The sequence below is a fragment of the Oncorhynchus mykiss genome, chromosome 2, assembly GCF_013265735.2.
Source record: "Oncorhynchus mykiss isolate Arlee chromosome 2, USDA_OmykA_1.1, whole genome shotgun sequence".
In the NCBI taxonomy this organism is placed as follows: Eukaryota; Metazoa; Chordata; class Actinopteri; order Salmoniformes; family Salmonidae; genus Oncorhynchus; species Oncorhynchus mykiss.
The window spans coordinates 92,396,856-92,419,501 of NC_048566.1; the positions used below are offsets into that span (position 1 = coordinate 92,396,856).

Here is a 22,646-nt window from a genome sequence, read left to right on the forward strand (position 1 = left end):
GACAGCCACCACAGCAGACAGCCACCACAGGAGACAGCCACCACAGGAGACAGCCACCACAGGAGACAGCCACCACAGTAGATAGACACCCCACCACAGTAGATAGACACCCCACCACAGTAGATAGACACCCCACCACAGCAGACAGACACCACAGCAGACAGACACCCCATGTCACGTTCGTTATAAGGATCGGACCAAGGCGCAGCGTGGTATGCGTACATTCTTATTTATTTAAAGAATGAACACTGAACAAACTAACAAAATAACAAACCGAACCGTGAAGCTATACAAACGAGTGCTGACAGGCAACTACACATAGACAAGATCCCACAAGCACCAAAGGGAAATGGCTACCTAAATCTGATCCCCAATCAGAGACAACGATAAATCAGCTACCTCTGATTGGGAACCATATCAGGCCACCATAGACATACAAATCACCTAGACCTACTAAAACTCTAGACAATACAAAAACTAGCGTGCCCACCCTAGTCACACCCTGACCTAACCAAAATATAAAGAAAACAGAGATATCTCTGGTCAGGGCGTGACACCCCACCACAGCAGACATACTCCACAGGAGACAAACACCACAGCAGACAGGCAGCCACCTCAGACAGACAGACACCACAGGAGGCAGACACCACAGGAGACAGGCACCCACCTCAGACAGACGCCACAGCAGACAGACACCACAGCAGACAGACACCACAGCAGACAGACACCACAGCAGACAGACACCACAGCAGACAGACACCACAGCAGACCGACACCACAGCAGACCGACACCACAAACTGACTCCACAGGAGAAGGTAGGTGAGTAGAGGGAGAAGTCAAGGAGGCAGCATCACCAGCACTACTATTATCACATAATGCAAAAGCAGACTAATATTGGAATATTCTCACAAATGTGTCCTGTTTTTCCAATACATGATACCATGAATGACCTTCCCATCAGCTGGACACATAACTTCCTCTGAGGGTGAGGGTAGAGAGAGAGAGCAGAGGGGTCTCGTGTGGCTCAGTTGGCAGAGCATGGCACTTGCAACGCCAGGGTTGTGGGTTAGATTCCCACGAGGGACCAGTATGGAGATAAAGTACAGAAATGTAACCACTCTGGATAAGAGCATCTGCTAAATGACTGAAACATAAAGCAGTATTCACTTTTTGAGCGACCAAATAAAATGCAACAAATTGCAATTAAAATACAGAGTAGCTTTATTTATAGAATACAGCATCAGTTTTTGCAAAAATAGTTCTATCATAGACAAACAAACTGCGACCCCAATGACACACTATTCAATATACACCGAGTGGACAAAACATTAGGAACACCAGCTCTTTCCATGACACAGACTGACCAGGTGAAACCAGGTGAAAGCTATGATCCCTTATTGATGTCACCTGTTAAATCAACTTCAATCAGTGTAGATGAAGAGGAGGAGACAGATTAAAGAAGGAGTTTTAAGCCTTGAGACAACTGAGACATGGATTGTTTATCTGTGCCATTCAGAGGGTGACAAAAGATTCAAGTGCGGTATGGGTGTAGGTGCCAGTCACACCGGTTTGAGAGGATTACATACTGTGGGAAGAATTGGAGTCAACACGGGCCAGCATCCCTGTGGAACGCTTTTGATACCTTGGAGTGTCCATGCCCCGACGAATTGAGGCTGTTCTGAGGGCTAAAGGGGGCGCAACTCAAAATTAGGCAGGTGTTCTTAATGTTTTGTACACTTGGTGTATAGTGCACTATATTTGACCAGGGCCCCATCCCAGTTTATAGTAACAGAGTCTCCAAGACATATATTAACTAGCAGAAGTGTCCCGATGAAAACAGTAAAGACAGGACAAGATGAAACAGCATTAAAATAAAATAGGTGAGACTTGTCATAATAATAAACAGCATATTGTGTTCAGGAAGAAGGAAAAACGACCTCTTGAAACATGCGATGCATAATGTGAGGGTGTGGAAATACCATGCCAAGTTGTTTTCTCTTTATTTATTTTCAAATAAAAATGTCCTCACAGTGACTGTTCAAATAGAAACGTAAGAAACCAAACCCGAAAAGGAGAACAAACAGCACACTGGGAACAGACGTCTAGTTTCGATTTACATGTGGTCAAGTTGTCAAATAATGTGAATTCAACGTGAAATGAACAAAACATTTCACGATGTCATTTGATTTAGGTTAAAAGTCGTGTGGGGAAAAAAAAAAATACGAAATGACCTTACGCTGATGACTATTTTCAAATCCAATCAGTTTTCTGTGTTGATAACGTCATCACATTGAGTTATTTGGTTGAAATGTGGAAACAACGTTGATTCAACCAGTATTTGTCCAGTGGGAAGAAATTGGCCATCTACTTTTATTCTCTGATCAGAATGGACAGTAATTCAGGATTACACGTAACAATGTGGAAGTGAATTAGCTAGTCCCAGATCCGTTTATATCATCTTGTGAACTCAAACAGACTGGGACCAAGGCTAGACGTGATTGGAAAGCATAGAAAGAAAAGGCATGTGTGTTTTCAACTGTCCCTCCTACTCTGGGAATGTCAGTGTCAACTATCTATCAGTATTTATAAATGTAATGGAGGGAAGGGCACCTTTGATGGGGGTGGGGGCCACAACAAATCTGAAAGCTGCAGTGGCTAGCGGGTCTGCGTACCCACACATGTAGTCAGAGCTACATTTTGTTGTTAGTGGCCCCCCTCTTGACAGTGGAGATAATCTATATAGATATTTTTTATTGTTCATTTCCTGCAATTAGACAATACAATATATAGAGAAAATGTTGTACTTTTAAAATAAGTTTGATGCAATTCTACTTCTCTCCATGTGGAGTAGAGAACATTTTGCAATTTTATAACTAATTCCATGCAATTCTACTCATTTTGCTGTGGGGCGGAGAGAAAGATTTGCAGTTTTTAAGCTAATTTCCTGCAATTCTAAACATTTGGTTAATATCCATGGGCACCCTCAGTCTGTAATTTGACCATGATTACTACAGGTTTAGATAGCTGGGATAGACTAATTTACAAATCGAAAAAATTTAAATTGACACGGGCTAATTCAGTGACTGTCAGTGACTGTCAGTGACAAAAACTGCTGATGCACAACCACCATGTAAAAAATGCACCATGTGTATTCTACTATTCTTACTCTCAACAGTCAGTTGAGACCCCAACTGAGTTCACATTTTTTAAATGTGTTGTTATTTATTCATTTTTCCGTTTTTGGGCCGCGGTACCTGATCTAATGCAAATGAAGGAACATAAACATACACTTGAGTAAAGTACATATAAGTGAATGAAATGGGTTATGTCCCAAATAGCACATTACTCCCTTTACTGTACAGTGCACTACTTTGGATTACAGCCTTATGGGTGCTGGTCAAAAGTAGTGCACTATAAAGGGAATAGGGTGCCATTTGTGACGTACGCATGAACTATGATGCTTGAAACTTAACGAGGTTCATCATGGTCATGTCTTTGATAGGCCATTGTGGAGTGGATTTACAAAATATTTAAATGGACACGGATTTCCTGTTTTATCAATAACTCAGCCATCTCTTAACTTTAAGGCCTCCCGAGTGGCTCAGCGGTTTAAGGCACTGCATGGCAGTGCTAGAGGAGTCACTACAGACCCTGGTTCGATTCCAGGCAGTATCACAACCGGCCGTGATTGGGCGCACAATTGGCCCAGCGTCGTCCGGGTTTGGCTGGGGTAGGCTGTCATTGTAAATGAGAATTTGTTCTTAACTGAATTGCCAGGTTAAATATATATATTTTTAAATGTGCGTGTTTCTTTGTTGGTGAAATGGTGCTTTATTTATTTAAACAGCTCAGGACATCTGCTGGTATATGTATCATGTACGTAAAAATGTCATTTCCATGACTTCTTCTGTCCGTTTCTATGCAATAATTGACCACATCTCCAACTCATCAAGCATTAATCTAAAAACACCTGCATTACAATGAAAATATTTACTGCAAGACTGCAAGGTTCCTCTAACCTTCTTTGTCTGCATCGATAGGAATCATATGCCTATTTTTCACATATATATTTTATAACATATACACTACCGTTCAAAAGTTTGGGGTCACTTAGAAATGTCCTTGTTTTTGAAAGAAAAGCACATTTTTTGTCCATTAAAATAACATCAAATTGATCAGAAATACAGTGTAGACATGGTTAATGCTGTAGCATATTCACATACACACATTGTTTGGTGTGTATTCCCCAATCACTGATGTCAAACTGATTAAATTAAGTTGTGTGAAGTACCTTTCACTTTGTTTTAATACTTGTCAATGTAAAGATACCTTTTCATAGTAAAACTGGAAGAATTTAAATAACCTCAAGCTTTTGAGAAATGAGTAGATGTGTCCTTGCTGAATCGCTACCAAATTGTTGTTTATTGTGGATTGTCTTCATATTATCATGACCTTCCCCACCCAGACCATGATTAACCAAAAAGACATGAGATCCCTCTCAAGAGTACCTTGGCAGTAAGTTCAACATTCTGGTCAATTCCTATATCCTAACAAATGAACATTCCCATAATCCCCCTCTGTAATGCTTCCTTAGGGCAGTATTCTGACTTGAGATCCGCAACCTTAACTCAGATTTCAGTGCAAATCGCCCATTGACGTCAACAAATGATTTACACGGAAATCTGAGTTACTTGTGCCTTTTTCAACTCTGAATGGTTCCCCATAGTAACCAGATGGAACCTAAACACAGCAGAGAGACAGGGAGACATTTATAAACTATACTGTAGCAATGGGGTGGTAGTTGGGTCTAGGTCTAATCAGACTTGTCCTTTTTCTTTGGTGTAACTTTACTGGCTACAGCAGACCCTACCGCCCCCACTCCCCCCGTCACCATGGAAACGCTGCCCTTGACCAATCCCACGCCGGCGGCCGGCACGCTGGTCACCACCGTCTTGGTGATGTCATAGCTCTTACAGCCCACCCAGGCCACGCCTCCCCATGTCGCTCCGACCGCCCCTTTGGTCATGTTGAAGAGACCGCCGGTCACCCTCCAGATGACCCCCGCCTCGGTCTTAGGGTGGTCCTTCTCTCCGTCTGCAGGGGGGAATGGTGGCAGAGAGAAAGAGAGAGGCAGGGAAAGGGAGAGGGAGGGAGGGAGAAAGAGAGATAGATAGATATATAGATAGAGAGAGAAAGAGAAAGAGAGAGGCAGGGAAAGGGAGAGGGAGAGAAAAAGAGAGATAGATAGATATATAGATAGAGAGAGAAAAAGAAAGAGAAAGAGAGAGGCAGGGAAAGGGAGAGGGAGAAAGAGGGATATATAGATATATAGATAGAGAGAGAAAGAGAGAGGCAGGGAAAGGGAGAGGGAGGGAGGGAGGATATATAGATAGAGAGAGAAAGAGAGATGCAGGGAAGGGAGAGGGAGGGAGAGAGAAAGAGAGATAGATAGATATATAGATAGAGAGAGAAAGAGAGAGGCAGGGAAAGGGAGAGGGAGGGAGGGAGGATATATAGATAGAGAGAGAAAGAGAGAGGCAGGGAAAGGGAGAGGGAGGGAGAGAGAAAGAGAGATAGATAGATATATAGATAGAGAGAGAAAGAGAGAGGCAGGGAAAGGGAGAGGGAGAGAGAGAGAAAGAGAGATAGATAGATATATAGATAGAGAGAGAAAGAGAGAGGCAGGGAAAGGGCGAGAGAGAGAGAAAGAGATCAAGAGAAAGACAAAGAGAGCGTAAAAAAAACAATTTATAGATTCATCATTTGTGTCTAGGTGCCTGAAAGAAAGTTCCAGATGAAAGCTTTCCATGCGTTTTCTCAATGGTGTTTATAGAGGTAGATTAACATTCCAGTCCCTCAGAGGAACAAACAGGACCACTGACTACAATAACGCCAATCCATCAATCCCATCAATGCCAAATGGCCTAATTAGGCTCTGGTCAAAAGTAGTGCACTATGTAGGGAATAGGGTGCCATTTGGGATGCAAAGGGACGCTGGGAAATGTAAGATTGATGTATTGGAGTTATTGTAGTCAGTGGTCCTCCCTAAAGTACAACATCTCAATATGAAGACACATATATCACATATCTGATATTTATATCTGCATGTAGCTCAGCGGTTAGAGAATTGGGCCAGTAACCCGAAAGGTTGCTGTTTCAAATCCCTGAGCCGGCTAAGTGAAAAATCTGTCGATGTGCCCTTGAGCAAGGCACGCAACCCTAATTGCTCCTGTAAGTCGCTCTGCATAAGAGCTTCAGCTAAATGACTCAAATGTTAAATGTACCTAGGGATGGAGGAGAACGTTCTTGTCTGCTCTAAAGCCTCAGGTCTACATGACCTGGCTGATGACTCAAGAGTTCACATTATTATCTCTCATTCTGTTAGCATCTTCTATTTAAGTCACAATATAATTGCTAGGGTTTACCACCTGGTCACTAATAATAGGGACAGTTTTCCTTCACAGTGGAATACAAGCCTGTTTAAAATAAAAAGCTTATTAGTGGAAACTTCGCTCTACAGCTTGGGGAAAATAAAGGCACCTATAAAATGGGTTATGGTGTTTATGGTCTATGTATGGCGTGTGGCTGTACTGAACCACAATGCATGTCCATGGTTGTTTTCACTGCTTACAGCTGACAGACTTTCAAAGTGAAGGGCACTAAAGTGGTTGTCTGAGTCATAGGCCAAGGCTTTAAAATGTGGCATAAAATATGGACAGAAAGAGCTTTTAAAATAAACTAAACAGAGAGCGAGAGAGAGAGAGCGAGAGAGAGAGAGAGCGAGAGAGAGAGAGGTCCTTGAACTTGTAATGGTACTCTCCAAAGTGTACCACACTAATAAATGTCTAGTGAAGTCATTATCATTCCCTGATTAATGCATTGTCATTTTTGGGTGAATCTAGTCCACTGACTGCACTGTGCAGTAAAAAGGCCTTTACGGCCACATTACCCAATCTCCCCATAGCCCAAAAATCATATACCACTCCATCTTAGCAGATAAAGTAGTCCCTGTCACATCTTTGCATGATTTGAGACAGTTCTGTTTATTTCCCCCTCTCAATCCAAGCAGAACATTGAGGTGACAGTTTTGCATGTCTTCCAGCTCCATTTCCCCTCCCACCCCCTTTTGGCTTGACAAAACATGCATTAACTAATGTACTGTGGTAACTAGCGAGGGGTGAGTTGGAGAGAGACACTCAACCCAGAGTGAGCTGTTCATGTGATCCCTTTTTACACTGACAATGTCTTTATAAAAAAAACTTAAGATCCTGCTCCTCCTGCTCCTCCTCCCACCTGCTCCTCCTCCTCCTTATCCTCCTCCTCCCTCCTGCTCCTCCTCCTCCCCACCTTAACAAATAATATTCAGTAGGCCTCCTATTCAATAGAAACCTGGAATAAGCCTACTACAATAGAATATAGGCCAAATGTTCAATAGCTTCCTATCCACATGAAGTACAGATATAATGGGCTCCTGTAAGGGAGTGCGTAACTGGCGGCAGGGAAGTCAGGTGCAGGAGAGCAAAACTGGGTGACGCCGAGCGCCGCCCGAACAAGGGGAGGAACCGACTTTGGCAGAAGTCGTGACAGCTCCTGAGTGGAGCAGCGGTCTAAGGCACTACATCTCAGAGCTAGAGGCGCCACTAGAGACCCTGGTTCGATTCCAGGTTGTATCACAACCGGCCGGGATTGGGAGTCCCATAGTGCGGCGCACAATTGGCCCAGCGTCGTCCAGGTCAAGGTTTGGCCGGGGTAGGCCAAGAATTTGTTCTTATCTGACTTGCCCATTTAAATAAAGGTTACATTTAAAATATATATATATATATATATATATATATATATATATATATATATATATATATATATATATATATATATATATATATATATATATAAAAACCAGCTTGCGTATTAATTTGTAGGCACGACAACAAATTCTGTCTCTTTAAATATATGGGTGTCTGGATTGAAGATAAGCTATCTTTCAGAAAACATATTGATGAGTTAGTTTAGAATGAAATGGGCTTCCTTTATAGGAATAGGGCCTATTGTGAAACAGCAGAAAACAAATCCTTCAGTAAACGTTCATTACGGTTATTGACTATGGTGATATTATTTATATGAATACAGGTGCCACTGTATTGAAGGCACTGGATGCAGTTTATCATAGCACACAACGTTTTATTACGGGTGATAACGGGTGATAGGTCATTTACGGATGATAGGGTCCTTTACGGGTGATAGGGTCCTTTACGGGTGATAGGTGTCGTGGAAGATTCAGAATTTGTTGGTAACATATGTAAGATGTTTTATATTCATCAAATGGGTGTAAGTTACTTCTCATCAGAATGGTATTTTTGTATAATGCTGTGGCGAGGTTGCAGTTCCCTGTTCTATGTCAAAACTAAGTTGCATGGGCCACAGAGAGGGGAGAGGTCAAAGTGTCATCATGTGTGGCAGTGTCTGGAATCATTCTCATGCTCCCTTTTATCTTAACCTATAGCCTCACTCTCCTCTCCGTGAGTTTGTATTTAGAGTGGGTTGTATCTAAATGACAATTTGATATATGCCTGTTGATATGGAGGATTGGTTTATGGTTCTGGGGTTTGGGAAAGGAGACAAAGCTGAACGATGAATTATGTCTATGCTGTCTGACTATGTGTGATCTTTGCTATAAAGGATCCCATTTTGCCATTGTGTGGGGACTCTCAACTTTTCATTAGAGATACTGAACTGTTGAAAGTCAAAATGCTATAGAGCTTATATAATTAAAGATGGACTTTTATAACTAACTCTGACTTGTGTGTGTGGTTTGCTCCCATGATTTGGTAAATATAGGAAATTTCCACGACATAGGGTCCTTTACGGGTGATAGGCCCTTTACGGGTGATAGGCCAGTAACCGAAAGCTCACTGGTTCGAATCCCAGAGCCGGCAAGTTGGAACAATCTGCCATCCTGCCCTTAAGCAAGGCAGTTAACCCCAGAAAAACAACTGCTCCCCGGGCGCCGATACTGTGGACGTGGATTAAGGCAGCCCCCTGCACCTCTCTGATAAAGAGGTTCATTGCGAAGATGAATGTCAGTTGAATGTGTTCAGTTGTGCAACGGATGAAGTATCTCCCTTCCCTACACACATCAATTTACAATAACCTCTTAATCACTAGGCCACATGCCACCCATTAAGTGTATATTGATGTGTATGTTTGATACAGGGCTCATCTATAAAAGAGACCTTGGTCTCAGTATGACTCCCTGTCAAGGTACAAATAATAATACAAATAAACAAATACAAGTGTGTTGGCAGGGCTGTTACCATTATGCTATTTTAGACATCTTTATCTGTGGCTGAAAGAAGCACATCCATACAGCACCTCCTACACACTGTCACCATCTTTACCACGTCAACCTGCGGCTCTGAATGGTGGTAGATCTGTAGTAGACCTGTATTCATAGCCACAGCAGAGGGTAGGTCTGCACCGCAAAGGGCCCTGGTTAAAAGTAGCACACTATATAGGAAATAGGGTGCCATTTGGGAAAAGTGCCCTAGGTCTCTTTTTTTGCTGTCAACCCTCAAACAGAGGCTTCTCATGAACAATGCTGGAGGACAAGACACCAACACCAACTGTCACTAACACTCAGTACCATCTCATCCCTGAGCGGTGAGCTATAGTGTATATAGGACGAACTGATCAAAATACACCTTATGGAACAGCGGGGACCGTGAAGAGACACACACTCAGGCACAGACACACACAGACACACGCATACACATGATAACACACACACACACACACACACACACACACACACACACACACACACACACACACGTACACATGGATTTTGCATTGCAGATACGTGGTAGTAGAGTAGTGGCCTGAGGGAAAACAAAGTGTTGTGAAAAATGTTATGAAATGTAATAAGTTATATTGTATATAACTGCCTTAATGTTGCTGGACCCCGGGAAGTGTAACTGCTGCCTTGGCAGGAACTAATGGGGATCCATAATAAACCCCAAGAAGAGTTGCTGCTGCCTTGGCAGGAACTAATGGGGATCCATAATAAACCCCAAGAAGAGTTGCTGCTGCCTTGGCAGGAACTAATGGGGATCTATAATAAACCCCAGGAAGAGTAGCTGCTGCCTTGGCAGGAACTAATGGGGATCTATAATAAACCCCAGGAAGAGTAGCTGCTGCCTTGGCAGGAACTAATGGGGATCTATAATAAACCCCAGGAAGAGTAGCTGCTGCCTTGGCAGGAACTAATGGGGATCTATAATAAACCCCAGGAAGAGTTGCTGCTGCCTTGGCAGGAACTAATGGGGATCCATAATAAACCCCAGGAAGAGTAGCTGCTGTCTTGGCAGGAACTAATGGGGATCCATAATAAACCCCAGGAAGAGTTGCTGCTGCCTTGACAGGAACTAATGGGGATCCATAATAAACCCCAGGAAGAGTAGCTGCTGTCTTGGCAGGAACTAATGGGGATCCATAATAAACCCCAGGAAGAGTAGCTGCTGCCTTGGCAGGAACTAATGGGGATCTATAATAAACCCCAGGAAGAGTAGCTGCTGCCTTGGCAGGAACTAATGGGGATCCATAATAAACCCCAAGAAGAGTTGCTGCTGTCTTGGCAGGAACTAATGGGGATCCATAATAAACCCCAGGAAGAGTTGCTGCTGTCTTGGCAGGAACTAATGGGGATCCATAATAAACCCCAGGAAGAGTTGCTGCTGCCTTGGCAGGAACTAATGGGGATCCATAATAAACCCCAGGAAGAGTTGCTGCTGCCTTGACAGGAACTAATGGGGATATATAATAAAGACAAATACAAATAGTAGAATGTCACAACCGCACCTCCTAAGCAACACCATAACGTGCTACATCTACAGAGTACAAGGAATTCTGTATGAATCCTCTGGAGACGTACATCATGTTGCCATCAAACACAAAACATTAACACACTGCTGTTGTCATGTCTATTAATATCTAATATGACTATGGCTCTAAACAGGGCTTCAGACAACACAAATGATACATTCTGGAACGTCTTCGTTTGTACGACAACCTCCCAAAACATCGTTGGGAACAAACCCCCAAAGCATTGTTGGGAACAAACTCCCAAACCATTGTTGGGAACAAACTTCCCAAAACATTGTTGGGAACAAACTCCCAAAACATTGTTGGGAACAAACTCCCAAAACATTGTTGGGAACAAACTCCCAAAACATTAGCCTGATTTTGGTCTGTAGGAAGTAGGAACAAACTCCCAAAACATTAGCCTGATGTTGGTCTGTAGGAACACGCATCAGTGGTTTGGGACCTAAAGGTTTTAAGAAGGCAGTATTCAGATACCTTGACTTTTTCCATATTTTGTTACGTTACAGCCTTATTCTAAAATGGATTTAAAAAATGAAAAAATCCTCAGCCATCTACACATAATGCCCAATAATGACAATGCGAAAACAGGTTTTTATAATTTTTTGGAAATGTATAAAAAAAAAAAAACGGAAATACCTTATCTACATAAGTATTCAGACCCTTTGCTATGAGACTCGAAGTTGAGCTCAGGTGAATCCTGTTTCCATTGATCATCCTTGAGATGTTTCTGCAACTTGATTGGAGTTCACCTGTGGTAAATTTAATTGATTGGACAAGATTTGAAAAAGGCACACACCTGTCTATATAAGGTCCCACAGTTGACAGTGCATGTCAGAGCAAAAACAAAGCCACAAGGTCGAAGGAATTGTCCGTAGAGCTCAGAGACAGGATTGTGTCGAGGCACAGATCTGGAGAAGGGTACCAACAAATGACTGCAGCATTGAAGGTCCCCAAGAACACAGTGGCCTCCATCATTCTTAAATGGAAGAAGTTTGGCACCACCAAGACTCTTCCTAGAGCTGGCCCGCCGGCTAAACTGAGCAATCGGGGGAGAAGGGCCTTGGTCAGGGAGGTGACCAAGAACCCGACGGTCACTCTGACAGAGCTCTAGAGTTCCTCTGTGGAGATGGAGAACCTTCGAGAAGGAAAACCATCTCTGCAGCACTCCACTATTCAGGCCTTTACGGTCACAGCAAATTAACATTCTTATTTCATCAACACTGTCAAGTACAAGTCTATTAAGGCTATAATAATGTAGAAAACAATCGAATGATTAATGATATGTAAATGTATAAATTACATAGGGTAAAGAAATCTACCTTTTGACATTCATTTAGTCTCTAAACAGCAGCCTTTCTTTGCATCCTCTGCAGTGAGCATGTGAAACACCATATACACCATGTTCTTTGCTTCTGATTGGTCCATACAAACTAATGTCACGGGCCGATAATAAACCCAGATTCTGATGGAGCCAAATAGTCCCTCACCGTCTGTGTTCTGGAACAACCTTTAAAACCATCCTTGTCTGCGTCTCAAAATATTCTCTATTCCCTATTTAATGTACTACTTTTGTCTAAGGTAGTGCACTACATAGGGAATAAGGTGCCATTTGGGATGAAACCCTTGTTTCTTCTTAGTGAGGAATCTCTATCAGGAGGCCAGTAAATTGCAGAGGTAAGGCATGCCTGCCGTAATGCTTGCCATAAATAATAATCCCATAAAACAAAGATAATGCCTGTGTCCAAAATCACACCTTATTCCCTATGTAGTGCACTGCTTTTGACCAGTGCTCTACTCAAAAGTAGCGCACTACATAGGGAATTTCCAGATATTAGGGACTAGCCAATCAACCTGTTGAGGGTATCATACCTGTATGGTAGGCTAGTTCAATTCTACCAGGGGAGGAAGCTTTAGCAGCCTGCAGGCTAATTCAGCCTCTGCTGAGTCTGAGGGGATGAGGTTACGTCCCAAATGAAACCCTATTCCCTTTACAGTGTACTAAAATTGACCATAGTCCTCATAGGCTCTGCTCAAAAGTAGTCCACTATATAGAAAATAGGGTACCATTTGGGATGCCACCCAAGAAGGAAGAGAATCCAGATACTGCAGTGTGGCGACTCACTGAGTCCAGACGGTCTATTAGAGACTGACACGCACACGCACACGCACACTAGACAATTAGAGACTAGATTTAATGTGAACTGCAGCTGGGAGCTGCTGCTTCTGCTGCCATGGCATCATCTCTCTCCTCTACTCTGTGTGTGTCTGCATGCATCTGTGTGTTTTACAGTGGACCCTGGTGAATCAGAAACCCAGGATACCTCTCCTGTACAATATACAGATTCTCACTCAGACCATTCCTTCTCCTCCTGCATAGTAACTACCTCATAACATCTTCATGGGAATACTGATTACACAACCAAGAGCTCCACGCTGCTATAACAGACAAGATCTACCTACTGTAACATTTCTCTAGCAGATCTTTAGTGTCGTCTTGCCAATCCTACAATGTGATTTTCTGGATTTTTTATTCTCATTTTGTCTGTCATAGTTGAAGTGTACCTATGATGAAAATTACAGGCCTCTCTCATCTTTTTAAGTGGGAGAACTTGCACAATTGGTGGCTGACTAAATACTTTTTTGTCCCACTGTATATACCCATTGATTGTTGATGAATATAACTTATACAGTGCCTTGCGAAAGTATTCGGCCCCCTTGAACTTTGCGACCTTTTGCCACATTTCAGGCTTCAAACATAAATATATAAAACTGTATTTTTTTGTGAAGAATCAATAACAAGTGGGACACAATCATGAAGTGGAACGACATTTATTGGATATTTCAAACTTTTTTAACAAATCAAAAACTGAAAAATTGGGCGTGCAAAATTATTCAGCCCCTTTACTTTCAGTGCAGAAAACTCTCTCCAGAAGTTCAGTGAGGATCTCTGAATGATCCAATGTTGACCTAAATGACTATTGATGATAAATACAATCCACCTGTGTGTAATCAAGTCTCCGTATAAATGCACCTGCACTGTGATAGTCTCAGATGTCCGTTAAAAGCGCAGAGAGCATCATGAAGAACAAGGAACACACCAAGCAGGTCCGAGATACTGTTGTGAAGAAGTTTAAAGCCGGATTTGGATACAAAAAGATTTCCCAAGCTTTAAACATCCCAAGGAACACTGTGCAAGCGATAATATTGAAATGGAAGGAGTATCAGACCACTGCAAATCTACCAAGACCTGGCCGTCCCTCTAAACTTTCAGCTCATACAAGGAGAAGACTGATCAGAGATGCAGCCAAGAGGCCCATGATCACTCTGGATGAACTGCAGAGATCTACAGCTGAGGTGGGAGACTCTGTCCATAGGACAACAATCAGTCGTATATTGCACAAATCTGGCCTTTATGGAAGAGTGGCAAGAAGAAAGCCATTTCTTAAAGATATCCATAAAAAGTGTTGTTTAAAGTTTGCCACAAGCCACCTGGGAGACACACCAAACATGTGGAAGAAGGTGCTCTGGTCAGATGAAACCAAAATTGAACTTTTTGGCAACAATGCAAAACGTTATGTTTGGCGTAAAAGCAACACAGCTGAACACACCATCCCCACTGTCAAACATGGTGGTGGCAGCATCATGGTTTGGGCCTGCTTTTCTTCAGCAGGGACAGGGAAGATGGTTAAAATTGATGGAAAGATGGATGGAGCCAAATACAGGACCATTCTGGAAGAAAACCTGATGGAGTCTGCAAAAGACCTGAGACTGGGACGGAGATTTGTCTTCCAACAAGACAATGATCCAAAACATAAAGCAAAATCTACAATGGAATGGTTCAAAAATAAACATATCCAGGTGTTAGAATGGCCAAGTCAAAGTCCAGACCTGAATCCAATCGAGAATCTGTGGAAAGAACTGAAAACTGCTGTTCACAAATGCTCTCCATCCAACCTCACTGAGCTCGAGCTGTTTTGCAAGGAGGAATGGGAAAACATTTCAGTCTCTCGATGTGCAAAACTGATAGAGACATACCCCCAAGCGACTTACAGCTGTAATCGCAGCAAAAGGTGGCGCTACAAAGTATTAACTTAAGGGGGCTGAATAATTTTGCACGCCCAATTTTTCAGTTTTTGATTTGTTAAAAAAGTTTGAAATATCCAATAAATGTCGTTCCACTTCATGATTGTGTCCCACTTGTTGTTGATTCTTCACAAAAAAATACAGTTTTATATCTTTATGTTTGAAGCCTGAAATGTGGCAAAAGGTCGCAAAGTTCAAGGGGGCCGAATACTTTCGCAAGGCACTGTAAATGCCTCATGAGCTTAGTTCAACAGAACCCCAAATATAAGAATATTTTACTTGTTTGTAATGAATGTCAATATAAACAATCACGGTATAGCCTCAAAACATGATTACGACTATAATTTGGATATCGTGGAAGGTCAGTCGTCGCATCCATAGTTCATGAATTTGAAAGTGGTTGAACATCCCTCAGCTTTTTACCTAAACAGGGGCGGGGTGTCCTCTTTGTTATTGTTTCAACTAAGGATTCTAAATTTAACCAGGACTTTTCTGTGTTTATTTATTTGAGAGCTTTGTGTGAAATACGGCTAGCCTCTCTAAACCTTTAATATCCTTGTGTTTAGGAAAGTGTGACTTCACACTTGACTGGTCCATAATAAAATCATCAGATCAGCCAGAGTCCTCCACGCACGCACGCACACACATGAACGCACGCACGCACACACACACGCACACACGCACGCACGCACGCATGCACACACACACACATGAACGCACGCACGCACACACACACACACACACACGCACGCATACACACACACACACGAACGCACGCACGCATGCACACACACACACACACACATGAACGCATGCACGCACACACACAAACACACACGCACGCACACACGCATGCATGCACACACGCACACACACACACACACGCACACACACACACGCGCACGCACGCACACACGCATGCACGCACGCGCACACACACACACAATAAAGTATTTTGGTAGATTAGATTTTTCCTATTTCTTTAACACAGTTTAGTGATCAAACTATTCTGCATTACACACAGGTTGGGAACTAGAGAATGATATCAATACCATACTGTTCTCTCAATCGATACCTCAGAGTATTTGGGACAAGGTGCAAAGAGGGGAATAAGAGTTGAACCTCTCCCTTAGATTGAATGGAGACAGGCAGGAAGGTCTCAGGGTAAAGACAAACCACAGGTTTAAACAAGGAGAGCAGTGGAGACTACCACCACGACCTCAGTGTCTTAGTGGAGGGAGAAGACAGGAAACAAAGAATAACAACATGCCATCTGATATAGCGTAGCCTGAAAATATTTTTGGTATTTGTTCTGGCAATTCTCACATAGAAAGCTAATTGAGATGAAAGACATTTGATATGCTCTTTACATTTGTATCACAAACAATTTTCATGAAGGTGGCCATTTTAGGCCATTTTTAGACCTATACATGCCTCCTGTAAGACCCCTGACCCGATTCAGGAAGCTAGGCATTTGTCACAAGTCACGACATCACAGGAGAGCAGTTTGAACGTAAAGAACATGTGAACTTGCATGTGCCTTAATAACAAATTTGTATACCATCTATAAATATGAATAAAATGATTAAATTGCTAGCCTTGTTCGTTAAGCCACATGAAAAGACAGCAACCTTCCCACTAGCCATGATTGGCTGAGATGAGTGGGCTGGGCATGCCGAGAGATGAGTTCGGATTGGTCTGCCATATAAAAGGCTTTTGTCTATTTGAGCTGGTCAGTCCGGTCCGGCTTGACTGGGGTGGCTGTGGTCTTTGACAATTTTTAGGGCGTTCCTCTGACACAGCCTGGTGTAGAGGTCCTGGATGGCAGGCTGCTTAGCCCCAGTGATGTACAGTGAGGCTCTGTAGTGCCTTGCGTCAGAGGCCGAGCAGTTGCCATACCAGGCAGTGATGCAACCCGTCAGGATGCTCTCGATGCTGCAGCTGTAGAACCTTTTGAGGATCTCAGGACCCATGCCAAGTCTTTATAGTTTGCTGGGGGGGAATTGGCTTTGTCGTGCCCCCTTCACGACAGTCTTGCTGTGTTTGGACCATTCAAGTTTGTTGGTGATATGGACACCAAGGAACTTGAAGCTCTCAACCTGTTCCACTACAGCCCCGTCGATGAGAATGGGGGCGTGCTCATGCTCAGTCCTCCTTTTCCTGTAGTCCACAATCATCTCCTTAGTCTTGGTTACGTTGAGGGATGGGTTGTTATTCTGGCACCACCAGGCCAGGTCTCTGACCTCCTCCCTTTAGGCTGTCTTGTTGTTGTCGGTGATCCGGCCTACCACTGTTGCGTCGTCTGCAAACTTAATGATGGTGTTTGAGTCGTGCCTGGCCATTCAGGCATGGGTGAACAGGGAGTAAAGGAGGGGAATGAGCACACACCCCTGGGGAGCTCCAGTGTTGAGGATCAGCGTGGCAGATGTGTTGCTATCTTCCATCACCACCTGGGGACGGCCCATCAGGAAGTCCAGGATCCAGTTGCAGAGGGAGATGTTTAGTCCCAGGATTCTTAGCTTAGTGATGAGCTTTGAGGGTACTATGGTGCTGAACGCTGTGCTGTAGTCAATGAATAGCATTCTTACATAGGTCTTCCTTTTGTCCAGGTGAGAAAGGGTAGTGTGGAGTGCAATAGAGATGGCATCATCTGTGGATCTGTTTGGGCGGTATGCAAATTAGAGTGGGTCTAGGGTTTCTGGGATAATGGCGTTGATGTGAGCCATTACCTGCCTTCCAAAGCACTTCATGGCTACGGAGGTAAGTGCTGTGTTCTTGGGCACAGGGACTATGGTGGTCTGCTTGAAACATGTTGGGATTACAGACTCAATCAGGGACATGTTGAAAATGTCAGTGAAGACACCTGCCAGTTGGTGAGCACATGCCCAGAGCACACATCCTGGTAATCCGTCTGGCCCCGCAGCCTTGTGAATGTTGACCTGTTTAAAGGTCTTACTCACGTCGGCTACGGAGAGTGTGATCACACAGTCGTCCGGAACAGCTGATGCTCTCATGCATGCCTCAGTGTTGCTTGCCTTGAAGCGAGCATAGAAGTGATTTAGCTTGTCTGGTAGGCTAGTGTCACTTGGCAGCTCTCGGCTGTGCTTCCCTTTGTAGTCTGTAATAGTTTGCAAGCCCTGCCACATAAGACGAGCGTCGGAGCCGGTGTAGTATGATTCAATCTTGGCCCTGTATTGACGCTTTGCCTGTTTGATGGTTCGTCGCAGGGCATAGCAGGATTTCTTATAAGCTTCAAGGTTAGAGTCCCACACCTTGAAAGTGGCAGCTGTACCCTTTAGCTCAGTGCGAATGTTGCCTGTAATCAATGGCTTCTGGTTGGGGTATGTGCGAACAGTCACTGTGGGGACGACGTCCTCAATGCATTTATTGACAAAGCCAGTGACTGATGTGGTGTACTCCTCAATGCCATCAGAGAATCGCGGAACATGTTCCAGTCTGTGATAGCAAAACAGTCCTGTAGTTTAGCATCTGCTTCATCTGACCACTTTTTTATAGACCGAGTCACTGGTGCTTCCTGCTTTCATTTTTGCTTGTAAGCAGGAATCAGGAGGATAGAGTTGTGGTCGGATTTACCAAATGGAGGGCGAGGGAGAGCTTTGTACGCGTCTGTGTGTGTGGAGTACAGTTGATCTATAATTGTTTTCCCTCTGGTTGCACATTTAACATGTTGATAGAGATTTGGTAGAACTGATTAAAGTTTCCCTGCATTAAAGTATCCGGCCACTAGGAGCACCGCCTCTGGGTGAGCGGTTTCCTGTTTGCTTATTTCCTTATACAGCTGACTGAGTGCGGGCAAGTAGTGTGCCCTGCAATTTATCACAATATACTCTACTTCAGGCGAGCAAAATCTAGAGACATCCTTAGATTTCGTGGACCAGCTTTTGTTTACAAATATGCACAGACCGCCCCCCTCGTCTTACCGGAGTGTGCTGTTCTATCCTGCCGGTGCAGAGTGTATCCCTCTAGCTGAATATCCATGTCGTCATTCAGCCAAGATTCCGAGAAACAGGATATTACAGTTATTTATGTCCCGTTGGTAGGATATTCGTGATCGTACCTCGTCTAATTTATTGTCCAATGATTGCACGTTGGTGAGTAATATTGACGCCTTCTACTGATCCTTCCTCCTCTTGCAAATAACTGGGATGTTAGCCTTGGCGGGTGTTAGGAGAATGTCCTGTGCGACCTGCTTGTTGAAGAAAAAACCTTTGTCTAATCCGAGGTGAGTGATCGCTGTCCTGATATCCAGAAGCTCTTTTTTTTCCGTAAGATATGTTGCAGAAACATTATGTACAAAATAAGTTACAAATAACGAGAAACCCCCCCACATAATAGCAGAATTGGTTGGGCGCCCGTTAAAACTGCTGCCATTTCTTCCGGCGCCATTTTCATTTCATTATTCATTATTATTTGTGGTATGGATCCATGACAGGGAGACGCATCCATCATGCATGATGATGTATAAGGGTAAGATAGTCTAGCGTTAGCTAGCTACATTTTGAGATATTACACGTTTCTAATTCACCCCAGTCAAGTTTCATTTCAAGCTAAAGTGTACTGTTAGCTATCCCTAGCTAACGTCAGGTGGCTGGGGCTAAAGCTTAAGAGGGAGTAAAATGATGCTGAATGGGTGTAGACAAAGAAGAGCTCTCTCACCGAAACACTAAAATGGCATTTTCTCAAAACTGAGTTTACAAGTTGAATTACTTTCCCATTGTCCCTCAAATGCAGTGTATGATGTACCATTTTGTAGCTCTGAGTCTCTACTTTTATCCAATGTAGAAAAACAGAATTGAAATGTTGCTACATAAGACAGAATCCAGGTGGTGAGTCACCTATGATCCTTTAAGGTACATGACACAGACAACATTTTGGTAAAACTGTTCTCTCAAACATGGAGAATGTCTAGATTCTGAAAACAAAAATTACATTCATTTCTTCAACATCAAAATTACTAATATGAACTTTGGATTTTGTTCATTTTTAAACATATTGTTTTAAACAATATACTCTACAAGTAGGCCTACATCACATTTCCAGAGTGGGTGCTCTTCTACTTTTGAAGTTCTGATACATTTTATGAGCACCACCAACAAAGTGAATGGGAAAATGGATTTAAAGGGAACTCCCTCTGTTGGTGATTTGCTGAATGTGGAATCCTAAAGGAGTGATGTCATTAGTTAATGACCTGTAATGTCATTTTCTATGTATAAAATGGGTAATGTCTTCAGAATTAGCAGAAAACCCACTGAATATATTCTTCCAAACAATATATTTTTGGAACATTGAACAGGGTCGTTTTTAGGTATTCCTATTAAAAGTGTTAATATTTAATCAATTAATGGACACTCCATATTTTAGAGCACACTATACGGAGTACAATGACACCAAAATGCTGTATGTATCATGTGTTGTTCACAGATCATAGGGTCTTACAAAAGGCATGTAGGTCTAAAAAGGGCCTAAAATGAGCACTTTCATCAAAAAAACATCTGATAAAAATTCAAAAAGCATTGAAGTTTCTATGAGAGAATTGACAGAATAATCTGAGATACCAAAAATATTGTTGGGCCTTGGTGTGGAATCGGCCGTTATTGTTCACAACTTGGAAATAGTTGGTAAGTATACACCAAACACAATCATTTAGATAGCCAACAGGTATCCAGATTGAATGCTTTGTAAGATAACTGTTGTGGAAAAAAGGATTACTTTTAAGGATTACTTTTATTTAACTATTGACCTCATCTAAAGGCAATGGTGGCAAAATGTGACAACAAATAACCCTGTTATTTACATCTCAGACAGAGTTTGATTCACAGGGTCTGGGCATTTTACACCCCCGAATTACACATTTGGTCACACATTGTAGACTGATTTCACACTGTTCCTCAAATAGCGTAAGAAAATACTTCACCCTAACAGCCTGTCTCTCACTCAGCCTCAGTCTCAGCTTCTGTCTCAGTGCTTCCTAACTGGTGTTGTCTCCAGGAAGACAAGGCAAGGCGATGCTGAGCTCAGCAGTGCTGTTAACTGAGGTGATGATGACTCAAGTCTCAGTCAACTCAAACCTCTTCCACAGCACAGCACACATACAGCCTTGCGAAAGTATTCGGCCCCCTTGAACTTTGCGACCTTTTGCCACATTTCAGGCTTCAAACATAAAGATATAAAACTGTATTTTTTTGTGAAGAATCAACAACAAGTGGGACACAATCATGAAGTGGAACGACATTTATTGAATATTTCAAACTTTTTTAACAAATCAAAAACTGAAAAATTGGGCGTGCAAAATTATTCAGCCCCCTTAAGTTAATACTTTGTAGCGCCACCTTTTGCTGCGATTACAGCTGTAAGTCGCTTGGGGTATGTCTCTATCAGTTTTGCACATCGAGAGACTGAAATTTTTTCCCATTCCTCCTTGCAAAACAGCTCGAGCTCAGTGAGGTTGGATGGAGAGCATTTGTGAACAGCAGTTTTCAGTTCATTCCACAAATTCTCGATTGGATTCAGGTCTGGACTTTGACTTGGCCATTCTAACACCTGGATATGTTTATTTTTGAACCATTCCATTGTAGATTTTGCTATGTTTTGGATCATTGTCTTGTTGGAAGACAAATCTCCGTCCCAGTCTCAGGTCTTTTGCAGACTCCATCAGGTTTTCTTCCAGAATGGTCCTGTATTTGGCTCCATCCATCTTCCCATCAATTTTAACCATCTTCCCTGTCCCTGCTGAAGAAAAGCACGCCCAAACCATGATGCTGCCACCACCATGTTTGACAGTGGGGATGGTGTGTTCAGCTGTGTTGCTTTTACGCCAAACAACGTTTTGCATTGTTGCCAAAAAGTTCAATTTTGGTTTCATCTGACCAGAGCACCTTCTTCCACATGTTTGGTGTGTCTCCCAGGTGGCTTGTGGCAAACTTTAAACAACACTTTTTATGGATATCTTTAAGAAATGGCTTTCTTCTTGCCACTCTTCCATAAAGGCCAGATTTGTGCAATATACGACTGATTGTTGTCCTATGGACAGAGTCTCCCACCTCAGCTGTAGATCTCTGCAGTTCATCCAGAGTGATCATGGGCCTCTTGGCTGCATCTCTGATCAGTCTTCTCCTTGTATGAGCTGAAAGTTTAGAGGGACGGCCAGGTCTTGGTAGATTTGCAGTGGTCTGATACTCCTTCCATTTCAATATTATCGCTTGCACAGTGCTCCTTGGGATGTTTAAAGCTTGGGAAATCTTTTTGTATCCAAATCCGGCTTTAAACTTCTTCACAACAGTATCTCGGACCTGCCTGGTGTGTTCCTTGTTCTTCATGATGCTCTCTGTGCTTTTAACGGACCTCTGAGACTATCACAGTGCAGGTGCATTTATACGGAGACTTGATTACACACAGGTGGATTGTATTTATGATCATTAGTCATTTAGGTCAACATTGGATCATTCAGAGATCCTCACTGAACTTCTGGAGAGAGTTTGCTGCACTGAAAGTAAAGGGGTTGAATAATTTTGCACGCCCAATTTTTCAGTTTTTGATTTGTTAAAAAAGTTTGAAATATTCAATAAATGTCGTTCCACTTCATGATTGTGTCCTACTTGTTGTTGATTCTTCACAAAAAAATACAGTTTTATATCTTTATGTTTGAAGCCTGAAATGTGGCAAA

The 22,646-nt window shown here is 42.8% G+C and overlaps 1 protein-coding gene across 1 annotated transcript in view; it reads right to left on the reverse strand.

Moving 5' to 3' along the window:
• Positions 1–1,198: 1,198 nt before the first annotated feature.
• Positions 1,199–22,646, reverse strand: part of LOC110499897 (transmembrane protein 263) — a 41,579-nt gene continuing 20,131 nt past the window's right edge. Inside the window, exon 3 of the mRNA XM_021576959.2 lies at positions 1,199–5,095. Coding sequence (XP_021432634.1) covers positions 4,815–5,095 — 281 coding nt within the window. The 3' untranslated portion in view covers positions 1,199–4,814. The remainder of the gene's footprint in view (positions 5,096–22,646) is intronic.